Here is a 12,258-nt window from a genome sequence, read left to right on the forward strand (position 1 = left end):
GACTTCAGAGTGAGCATCAACCCTGTGCTGCGTACTGTACAGCATCCTCTGTCACAACTAGGAGACATTTTTTGCATCTTTGGCGAGTGGGGAGAGGTTTTCAGAGATTGACTTGTCACAAGCCTATCTGTAAATGGAGATTGAGGAGTCAAGCAGGAACCTCACAAGGGACTAATCTAGTATAATCCGTCTCAGCTCTGGCGTCGCATCATCTCCAGCAATTTGGAAAAGAGCAATGGATCAAGTGCTCCAAGATATCCCAGGAGCACAATGTTACCTCAATGACATCATCATGACTGACAAGAATGATGAAGAGCACCTCCAGAACCTTGGTAGAGTACTCACCAGGCTGACTGAGTATGGTCTGCGTGCAAAGAGGGAGAAATGTGAGTTTTTCAAGAGTTAAATCTCATACTGTGGACATGTCATTGACGAGCAGGGCTTACATAAGTCACAAGAAAAGAATGAAGCAGTGCTACAGGCACCCAAACCAGAAAATGTGTCACAACTCAGGTCATTACTGGAGCCTGATAAACTACTATCACTGGTTTCTCCTAAACATTGCTACAGTGCTGCACCTATTGAACACACTGTTCCAGACAGGAACAAATCGGGAATGGTCAGAAAGATGAGAAAGAGCACTCAAGGAAACAAAGAGACTAATAGCATCAGATGAACTGCTCACCCATTATGACCCCTCTCCACCCATCGGACTGGCGTGTGATGCGTCCCCTTTTGGGATTGATACCATTTTGTCACACATTATGAAAGATGGATCTGAACATCCAATTGGATTTGGTTGAAGATCACTGACGAACGCAGAACACAACCATGCACAGATAATCTGAGAGGCCCTTAGTCTAGTATGGAGAGTAAAGTTCCCCCACTACCTCAATGGACAAAAGTTTACTCCGGTGACAGATCACCAGCCCCTTGTGTCCATTTACAATCCCAGAAAGGGAATTCCAGTGACGTATGCTACCAAGTTGCAATGTTGGGCACTGTTCCTCGGAGACCTCTCTTATAACATAGAGCTCAAGGGTACCAAACCACACAGCTACGCTGACAACTTGTCACATCTTCCACTGTTGGCAACTGAAGAAGAAAAGTCTTCATACTGTGACCCAGCAGAGGTGGTTCACCCAGCATTGGAGGACCATTTGCTGTTAACAAATTTGGAAATAGAAAGAGAAACAGTGAGAGTGGTCACCTTCACCAAGGCAAAGAGTGATTATTGACTTTGTGGAACCATTCGTGGACTCCATGTTTCTGATTGCATTGGATGCTCATTCAGTGGCCAATATCTGTCCAAAATAGAAAGGTGGGCAGAGGGGGTGGCCTGCTTCTGCTTGTGGGTTGAGTTAAGAAACTGCAGAGGTAAAAGGACCCTGGTGGCAGTAGTATACAGGCCTCCAAACATAAGCTGGGATGTGGACCACGGATTACAACAGGAAATAGAAAAGGTGTGTCAAAAGGGCAATGTTATGATAGTTGTGGGAGATTTCAACATGCAGGTCAAATGAGATCATCAGGTTGGAAATGGATCTCAAGAGGGTGAGTTTGGAACTTTTTGAATCTTGAAAGACCTAGACATGTTAGATGTGGAAAGGATGTTTCCCATGGTGGGGGAGTTTAGGACAAGGGAGCACAGCCTCAGGATAGAGGGGCATCCATTTGAAACAGAAATACGGAAAAATTTCTTTAGCCAGAGGATGGTCAATTTGTTACCACAAGCAACTGTGGAGGCCAGGTTGTTGGGTGTATTTAAGGCAGAGGCTGATAGGTTCTTGATTGGCCACAACATCAAACATTACGGGTAAATGTCTGGGGAGTGGGGCTGAGGATTGGCCATAATTGAATGGCGGAGCAAACTCGATGGGCCAAATGGCCTAATTCTGCTCCTTTGTCTTATGGTCTTATGATCATGTCACCAAAAGCAATGGGACACTGGTGGCAGAGAAAGTTGTCTTTGGCAAAACACCTGCCAAACCTACTGGCACTTCACAGGTATAAAGGTGCTATACTGAAAGAAACAGAACCCTACCCAAAAGATTGAATCTTTAGTATAGTGAAGTTAGTTATGGACTGTTACTGTGAAAGCATGTTTATTTGAATATAGTTAAAGTGAAATTGCCTGTTTTGTTACATATACAGTTTTATGTTACATTCATCCAAAAAGGGAGTAAGTAATGTGTGGATCTATTTCTTTTCGCACAATCACTCACCTTAGCACCAATTGTTGACAATAACATCAGGTTGTTGGGTGTATTTAAAGCAGAGTTTGATAGCTTCATGATAGGTCATGGCAACAAAGGTTATGGGGAGAAGGCTAGAGAGTAGGACTGAGCACTGATCTGTTGTCCTCTCTCAGCCAAATGAACGTACCAGTTAACCACACCTTCATATTTTTTAATTGATATGTCATTGTACACACACAACAAGACCCAAGTCTCCTGTACCTTCCTCCTGTAGCAATGAGCGAGGGGGAGAGGGAGAACGGTCAAGTGTTGAATAACTGCTCACTTTCTGTTCTCGTCCTCATTGATTTCAATCTTGCTCGATACTTTAATCATCAAGTTGGCCGGGAATTGGAGTCGATCGTCAGTTTGCACTCTGCCATTAGGCTGCACACTTCATTCTCAACCTCACTCTCAACCACATTGACTTTCGTCAGAGACAGCAAAAGCTAAGATCTCTCGGTTGGCCCAAAAGCGCATCAGCGAAATGTAAATTACAGGCTCTGATTGCACGTAGATTAGTAGTCTGCAGAAAATCAACAAAAAACAATGGTTGACAAAACCTACCTTTTTTGTGTTTCTTTTTGACTGAGGAAGTCTTTTCAGTGTTTCTAAATCAATCAATCAATCCCTTAACAGGAACAGCTTCCCACTATCCACTCTGTACAGTCACTGCATGACTCTTACTGTGGTTCCTCATCCTATTGTAACATGGCAACCAGAACTCAGTATAATACTCTGGCTGAGATTGGACCTGTGTCAGCACGTTCCCTTCCTTTAAACTCTACTTCTATTGATAAATCCAAGAATCTTGTATAACCTATCAGTTGTTTTCTCAGCTTGCACTTACATTCCAGTTATTTGTATGCACATTGCTGCAGGTCTCTCTGGTCCTGTGTGGGTGATGCACTGTGAGTTGATTTTGGGCTCCCTACATCTAGTATTTAGATTCAGAAGCTCAATAGTTGAAAAAATAACTGCAGTTTGAAAAGTACGAATTGCATGCATTATGCAAGTAGACAGAATTATTGTTTTCTTCTGTAACATAAATCACTGAATAAAATGACAGAAGTTGAGATATGAGTTTAGAAAAGGCAAGAGTGATATAAGTACCCAATGCCATCACTGAGTACTTAAGCTGACGAGGATGAAACAGTCTGGGTTTTAGTTAATCTTCTCTGACACTGCAGATCAGCTAACAAAAAAAGAATAGTTAATTCTGAATTTTCTGGACAAAATGACGGCAAGATTTCTCAAATTGCTTAATCATCTTATCTTAACCTCTGCCAAAGTTTCAGAACAGGCAACACATACAAGATGCTAAAGGAACACACTTCGAAACAGATTTGGTTGCAATGATACAGGAAAGATGTGAACGCATCAAAGAGAGTCCAGAAAAGAAAGTTACAAGATTCATTCCTGGATTGAGGAACTTAATTTACAAGGTTAGGGATTAGAAAGCCGTGATGGTTTCCTTTGGAAAGGCTGAGGGGAAATGTGATGAAAGTGAACCAAATGATGAAGTGACTCTGCAGAGTGGGTCGTGGGAGACTGTTCCTGTTAAGGAACTGAGTGATTTGGAAACACGGCAAAGTTTGGCCTTATACCTATGAATGGAAACAATTAAGAAGTGACTTCATATTGCATGAGAAGTTTGCTCTGCAGCTTTCAGATTTCAAGTTAAGGAGCATAATAAGGAGATTCCATTGCAAAATACCAAGGGCTGAACCCACTACTCTGTAGTGATTGATCAGGGGCTACAGCTTTAGCATAGTTGTTCTTCATCTGTATAAGAGCATAGTTTGAAACTTGCAAATTACAAATGCAAGTTTAATGTCAAAATGTTTGTCATTAGTGGAATGATCTTTGGGCAGAGTATGCATGGTGAAAGGCTAAAATCATCAAACTGTCAAGGAACCAATCAGCTCAGATTCCTTTCAGCTAACTCTCATTAATCAAGGAATTTACTAGTACTTCACTAAAAATATTGAGTTAAGATGAAATTTCTTTGCCACCTTTTGATGATCTAAAGTGTTTCAACAAAGATATTTGATGCAGCTTTGGGATACCCAACCACTGCCCAACTTACTCCCAAGCTTGGAACTTGCCTTAAGCTGTACTGATTTGTGATGAAATGTCAAATCTAGGAGTTTTAACAGCACTTCCTGTGAAACTCTATTCAGCAAATAGTGTAATAGAATACCACAGCACAGAACTGTGCCATTCAGCCCATCTAGTCCAGGCCAAACCATTAATCTGCCTTGTCCCAACAGCCTGCCAGTGTTTCTGTCAGTGCTTTTGAATATATTATTAGTGTTTTTGAATAAATTCTGATTGTTGCATTATTACTTTTAATTCTATGCTATTATCTCATTAAATGTGTATTTTAAACAATTGTTGATTACTGTGCCTTAAAAACCTTAACTTGTTTGTTTGGTGTAACTTAGTTGATTGATTTTCTTTTAACTCAAAATGCTGACAAGGAAGAGCTTCAGTTTTACAATGAGTGGCAATATTACTTCCTTATTTGAATTGTGAATGCAATATATGCACAGGGAAAAAATGGGAGAACACATTAATTAAAATGTTTTTAGATGTATGGATGTCATAATTTCAGTCCACATGTAAAATCTTATAAACATAAAAGATTTATGAAATTCCAGTTTGGCTGACTTTGTTTGAAAGCTATATTCCCTTGGAGCAGAAAAGCTAATATTATTCTGTTACCTAGGAAAGTAATTAAATTTTAATGCTGCCCCAGAAACATTTACATTTAACTTCTCACATGAGCTTCAACACCCCCATAGAAACAATCCAATAATTTTGGGGATTCAATAAAGCAAGAAAATGCAGCCTCAAGCAGTTTAGTTTTGAGGTCCATTCTCTTTCACTTCCCTTCAAGGCCAGTATTAGAAAAAAAAACAAACTAGAAATTGAAAGGCATCATCTTCTGCTTGCTTTTTTCACATCTAAATATATTGTGGGTGGAACAGGGTGGTGCAGGGAAATGTCTACTAGAATGGTAGCCAGCAGATAACCCGAGTCTGCTTGCCCCATCTTATTATGGTGAGTTCACCATCCAGGCAGCATTTAACTGCTAATCTTCTTAGTGGCTATCTATGAGCTGCAATCTTGTTTCCGTCAGTTGACACCAAGTTCTATAACAACTATTGTAGCAACAGATTCACCTCATAGAGGAAAAGTTTGCATTGCCCAAAACCATTAGTTAAAAAGTCATTCCAGAAAGTCTGGCCAACTGAAGGGACCAATGGCAAAACCTCTTGAAGAGTGAGCTCCTGATTTTCAGATCCAGCTCTGGATGCCTTTCAGGAAAGGGAAGAAGAGAAGGAGGAAGCTTTATCACCTGGGAAGCTCCTTGTGTCCACAGTCAGGTGGCACTTCATTGACAGTAAATACACTATGTTGTATCCATCATCAGTACAGACACCAACGCCTGAACACAATGCTACACCTAAATTTAAAAACTTAAAATCTTGAAATTCCATTCTTTCCAAAGATATTAGCGGTGTTACGCGGTGCTCTGTGCAACTTGTTCAACATTGGTGTCTCGATCAATTAGCAACAGTAACATCCTCAGAGAAAACAGCTCTGGTTTCACTGGCTCATCAAGCTGGCACAGGATTCATTGATAATTATTTATTGGCCTCCTCTGAATTCCTGGCCCTCAAAAGCTGCAGCATGGAGACTGCTAAGGATTCTCAAGCAGTGAGGCAGTGGCAATTCAGCATCAAGGCAGTGCTGACAAAGACATCCTATATCTTAATATACTCACAGTGATGAATTGTGACCTTTAGCACTATAAGAATTATCTTAGAGATGAGATTAGGTCTGGTACATTCACAGAAATGAAGAGCCTGAGTCTGGCTGTGGATAAAGGGAAGTGCAGATATCAGCCCAGTGCAGGTGAGAGGACAGGAAAATTGGCTTAAACTTTGATGTAGCAACAACTGATGGAATCACAAAATTCTCAGCAGGCCAGGCAGCGTCCGTGGGAAGAGAAACAGAGTTAACTTTCCGGATGTCTAGCACCTGCAGGTGTTTGGTTTCTGTTCACAGTTGAAGGCTTCTAGGGATGTGTAGTGAAGTGCTCAGTGGAAGCTGCATGGACATTTGCATACAATATGAAAAAAAATTGTTAAGAAGCTTAGAAGGCTTCAGCACTAACCTTGCAAAAGGCTTTGAAGGTGAAGCCCCTTCTTTCCAATGTGGAAGCTTTGTCCTGGAATTCCCATGGAAGTATCATCAACTACAGAAATCCATTATAGATTTGTCGCCAGGCGGTGATTCAGAGAAACATAAGTTAGCGTTCCTTGTTTAGCAGAATTGATTCCATTATCTTATTATTGCACCACACCAATACTCCTGCAGTCGGCTGTCAGCCCAAACTGCTGAAAGTAATAGCAGGTGAACTCCATGTCTTCTCAGCCAAGTGCTCCAGGTTGTTCCTTGGAGTCATCTGCAACTCCCGAGGAGAAGGAAATAATTTTATTTTGCCTCAGGTTGTGTACTCTTACCCCATTGATGCAGTAGAGAGCTGCATAGTGCGAGCTATAACCAGCAGACTGCAGTGGACCTGAAGCAAATTAGCTGATGGTGGCAATCATGTTCATATCCATAGGCCAACTGATGAAAGGTCGCAGCCTGAAACATATTCATTTCCATAAGCACTGCCTAACCAAATGAGTTCCATCAGCATTTTGTGTGTGTTCTTCTCAATGTCCAGCACCTGCAGAATCTCTCAGTTATTATTGTCACCTGTCTTTTGGGTACATCAGATGGGAACATTTGTTCATTGCCTCCTTCAAGTCCAGGCAACCATTGCCCCTTGCTGTGATACTCACCTAAGAACCTTTCCCTGAAAATGCTGCGATAATGCCGCCTTCTTCCTGCACTTGGCAAATTTCTCTGCAACCCAGGACCTCCCTCCTCCTCTCACATTCGTTGCCCATAGGAACTGCCACTGGTGTATCTGTTCCAACCAGGAAAGGGAAATAGAGAAAAATACAGGCTAGGATATCTGACACATGATTCACTGGCTTTCTAACTAGGAGTATTGTTGCTTAGTGAACCCGGAATGATGCTGCCAAACTCCATCAGACTTCAGGAGTTCTTTCTTTGGTCTCATGGGCACTCATGAGGGCATTTGACCAGCCCTGATGCATGCTGAAGAAACATATAGAATATTAATGTATATCCTGTAGTTCAGTTGAGCTGGTTCCCTCAGCCTTACATTGTAATCATCGAGGATAATATCTGTTTTGTAATTGTAGGAAAAACAGTTTTTGTAAGTATGTGTCATTTCTATTGTTTGTATTTTTTTATATTTCCGGAGAATGTGGGTCTTTTTTTAGATTGCATACCATCAGCAAGGACCTTTGCACACTGACTATGCCAGTTAGAATTAAAAGGAACTTTATTCTGAGTACACATACGGTTTTCTGTGTTACTGTTCACAGGTGGTGGGCAAGATTCTCTTCTTGTCAGTTTGTATTTTCTGATGCTAACCAATGACTAAATATAAAAGTAACTATAAAATAAAATATTAAACTTGAAGTCATGTTCCCAGCCAAACCACTTCCCAGTCTTCTAGCATAGTCTGCAACTAAGCCACAGGTTCTGTGGTACCTGGGACCTCACAGCCAGAAACTCTCTCCCACCCAGAGGCACACCTGCACTGGAAGATCTTGGTAGGCCTGGGATCACTGGCAAGGGAATTCAGATACAATGCTACCTAAGGCCAAGAGATTGCTCACACCCACTGTCCACACACATAGTGACCCTAGCTCACTGTCGTTTCTTGTATTTTACATTTCTACCAGTTTTTTAATAAAAGATTGTAGGTCTCGGTCTTGCTAAAAATTGCAAGGCTTTATTGGGATGTGCAGTTTTCTGACATAAAATCCAGATTGTAGCAGCTTTAAAATCTGATACATTGGAGCAATTTCAATAAGTTTTTCAGCAGATGAAATAGCTCTATGTTGACATGAATGCAAGTATATGAGTGTGTACATGGGCATGTGTGTGAATGCTTCATGTGAGAGCGTGTATTCATTCATTCCAATGCCTGTTGAATGCTGATAAAAGATGGCTTGGACAGTGAAGCAATTCCTCCATGCTTTCTTTACACTCCGGTGAAGACTTGTCTCAGAAAGGGTACATGACTTGGTATATCATGGCTTATATAATATAAGCAACTTGAAACTTTGGTCTGATCAAGTCCAGTGAAATTTATTGTCATTTAACTATATAATATATATAACGTATATAGAAGCGAAACACTTTTCTCCAAACCAGGGTGTAAAGCACAGTAGTTCACATAATACACAGCAACTTATGGAGGCAAGGATAAAATCACACATAAAAATCAAACTAAAGTGCATTAATATTAAATATTGTAAGGTACGGAACAGATTAACCAGTGCAGCAGGGAGTTCAGAGGCCTAATGGCCTGGGGGAAGAAACTGTTTGCATCCTGACTGTTCCTGTTTCAGAGTCTTCAGAGTCATGCTTCAGAGTCTCCTGCCTGATGGTAGAAAGTCGAAGTGGATGCTGGGTGGATGGATGGGATCCTTAATAATACAAAGGGACCTGCGAATGCAATGCTCCTGATAAATGTCCCCAGTGGTTGGTAGTGAGACCCCTATGATCCTCTCAGCTGTTCTCACAGTCCTTTGTAGAACTACTGGTCTGATGCTCGACTGCTTCCGTACCAGATGGAGATGAGGCTTGTCAGAATGCTCTGAGTGGTGCTCCTGTAAAACACAGTTAAGACGGGGCATGGGAGAGTCTTGCTTGCCTCACTCTTCTTACGAGAAAGAGGCACTGCTATGCCGCCTTATTCAGGGAAGTGATATTAAGGAACCAGATGAGGTCATCCATGATGTGAACTCCCAGGAACTTGGTGCACTAATTCTCTCCACGGAGGAGGGGAATGGTACGTCTGCACCTTCCCAAAGTCCACAATGGCTTCCTTTGTCTTCTCCTCGTTCAAGCTTAGGTTGTTGTGTTCAGCCTAGTACGGGGTTACAGAAGAGTCAAGTTGAAGGCAATCTAGAGCAGCGACAGAGAAATAAGCTACATTGAAAAAGCAAGCTTAAACATTGAGGCTGAAGCTGAGATGATGAGTCATCAATAACATGAAAGGCTGAGGTACTTAGTAGAAAGAGAGATTTTCAGAATTGCAGAAGAAATTTATAAGTATTGAGTCAAATGTGTTGAGAAGCAGGCAGGCAATATTAAAAGAGAGATTTGTGTGGGATGTGAAATCTAGAAAGAGAACTATTTTCGAACCCATTCGCGTGTTCCTCTTGTATGTTTACAAATGCTGAGTGCAAACAGGGTTTGGTGGTTTTACTTCTGCAGTTTAGTTACATTGTACTAGTCATGTGGCATCAGCAGATTTAATAGAAGTAGAATCAGGTTTATCATCATTAACATATGTGTTGTTTTGTGGCAGTGCAACACATTGAAATTACTCAATTACAATATAAAAAATAAATAGTGCATAAAGAGCGAAACAGTGAGAGGGCATCCATGGACAGTTCAGAAATCTGAAGAAGCTGTTCCTAAAGTGATGGTAGTAATGAGAAGAGGGCACTTCCTGGATAGTTAAGGTTCTTCATGATGAGTGCTACTTGTATTGACGCCTCCTAACCAGTTATTAACGCAACCAGTCGGAACCGGTAAGAATAATTTCCACCGCCCATCTTCAGAAATTTGCTAGAGTCTTTGGTGGCATACCACCTCTGCTCAGACCCCTAATGAGATATAGCCGCTGCGAGTGCCTTCTTTGTAACTGCGTCAGTATTTTGGGCACAGGATAGTTTTTCAGAGATGTTGACACTCAGGAACTTGAAGGTGCTCATTCTTTCAAGTTCCTGGGTGTCAATCTCAGAAACTCATTCAATAGAAGAATGATATTACTTATTGTTTTATTACTGGTTTAAGGTCGCAGTAGAAATATTTCCAATTTTAATTAAACAATTGATTTGAAATGAATATAAATAAAACTAAGCAATGTAGTAACTAGACATATTTTCTACTATAAATTCTTCGGTTGAAAAGTGATTGAATCTATTTTAGTTTTTTTTTCTCTTTTATGCTATTTTGAAGCAACTCTTGAATCATAAGTTAATAAATCTTGTTTTCACTCAGTGCCTCGAAAACCTTTACATCTTCAAAGTTCTACAGTACAACAAGCAAGTCAAAATCCAAACAACAAGGCATTACACGGTGAGAAAGCAAGGATGGATGCCATATCACCCAGCCCGTGCAAAGAGAAAGTTGGCAAAGTGTCCGATCTCATAAACCGGTTTCAAGGAAGCAGGTAATGGTGCATGCTGAAGAGCAGTCGTGTAGAAAGCTGCGCACATTAAACAAATCCATACCCGTTTTAGCCCTTGGCTTCTTGTCCCATGTTCACCATTCACTTCCAGATGAACAGATGAATTAATAGAGTCATAGTTCGAGGTTTGAAAGGCATTGCTTTATGTGTCAACCAGCTGCTGAAAAACACTGAAGATAAGGCTTTGTTTTTTTTACCAAGCACTTATCAATGTTTAGTTCCTTCGCAGTGTCGAAGGAGCAGAACGATGTCCCAGTGTGTGTTACGGTATCAGACATGTGCTCAGTTCTGACAAAGGGTTCTGGATCTGAAACGTCAGTAGTTTCTTATTTGAAAAATGCTGCCTGACCTGCTGGGGTTTTCCAGTATCTTTCTGATTTTATTCAACACATCAAAGCTTTATGTGTATAGATTTCACTTTTTTTAATCAATTTAAAATGATATTTGAAGAAGTTTAATTCAAGTAGGTCATTCCATGCTTGAGGAGGGTAGAGCAGAATCTTGGAGAGAACAGGCTGACAAAAACTACGATTTATTATCGATTAATAACTGAATAATTCTTGTACCATTGCAGAATATAGTGAATTATGAATTTCTCTTGGAGATCTCACAGTAACAGTAGCATCCCTTTGGCAGTACGTTTCAAAATGGTTGCAAGTTGCTAATACAATTTTGTAAAACGTCAGTTTATTGTATCTTTGTGCAGTGAATTGATTTGTTGGTTAAAGCTGGTAATTGAGGGTGTAGATATTCCAACTTTGGCAGCTTCTGAGCTTGAGCTGGAGATTGCTTAAACTTTCAATTATCAAAAGGAAATCAAACTCCTTTCTGTATCAAGGGAGTTGATTTTGCATATTAAAAGATGATGCCTCCTGATTTGGGGATGTAGACTAGGATTGTAGGTCAGATTTGCCTGTTTTCAGGAAGAAGGTGCCTTCCTTCTGTTGCAATAAGAAGGAACTTCAAAGTGTTCAATTTTAGCTCATTGATTTGATTTGAAAGCAAGCCAATGCAAATTTCTTTAGCTAACTCTAAATCCTTGATGCATCATCAATAACTCTCGGAGACGGGAGGCGAACAATAGGCTTTTATTAGCTGCAAGAGACCACGATTAGCAGCAAGAGACCACCACACAATATCCCGGAGACTGAGGGAGGAGCAGTGCCTCCAATCGCCTTTATACAGGGGTCTGTGGGAGGAGCCACAGGAGCAGTCAGCAGGGGGCGTGTCCAGACAGGCACATGCAATTCACCACATTCACCCCCCCCCCCTTTGTTTTAAAAGAGAGTCCCCATTGGGCAAAGTTTCTTACAAGTATATTTACAGGTTAAGTCTATCAGGCGGTGGAATCTGTCGCTGCGATCTACGTAGCACCGGTGGTGATTGCACCAGTGATGATGGTTGTGCTGTCCCCCGCGTTGTACCTCCTGCTTTTAATTGCCACAGGTTTACAGTCGGGGGTCAGGTTGGTGAACAGTGGTGGGGGAGGGATCTTGAGGGTGGAGAGGCTGCAAGTGGTGTCAGTAGCGCGGCTGTTGGCATGGTGCTGGGTGGGATGTGCGGGTCGGGGTGTGTGTGTGTCGCCAGTAGCGGGGTATATGACAAAGCCCCACAAAACTGAGGATTTCTGACAGTGATTGGTGGGAGGGGCCCATC

At 41.3% G+C, this 12,258-nt stretch overlaps 1 protein-coding gene across 6 annotated transcripts in view; it reads left to right on the forward strand.

Annotated features, from left to right (window-relative positions):
- The window catches only part of LOC132398482 (FYVE, RhoGEF and PH domain-containing protein 4-like), a 260,428-nt gene that overhangs the window by 184,512 nt on the left and 63,658 nt on the right, over positions 1–12,258 (forward strand). For all 6 annotated transcript variants that reach the window (XM_059977999.1, XM_059978002.1, XM_059978001.1 and 3 more), the window contains one exon: positions 10,413–10,584. In XM_059977999.1, the coding sequence (XP_059833982.1) occupies positions 10,413–10,584 (172 nt within the window). The remainder of the gene's footprint in view (positions 1–10,412; positions 10,585–12,258) is intronic.

This window comes from Hypanus sabinus, chromosome 8, assembly GCF_030144855.1.
Source record: "Hypanus sabinus isolate sHypSab1 chromosome 8, sHypSab1.hap1, whole genome shotgun sequence".
NCBI classification, from domain to species: Eukaryota; Metazoa; Chordata; class Chondrichthyes; order Myliobatiformes; family Dasyatidae; genus Hypanus; species Hypanus sabinus.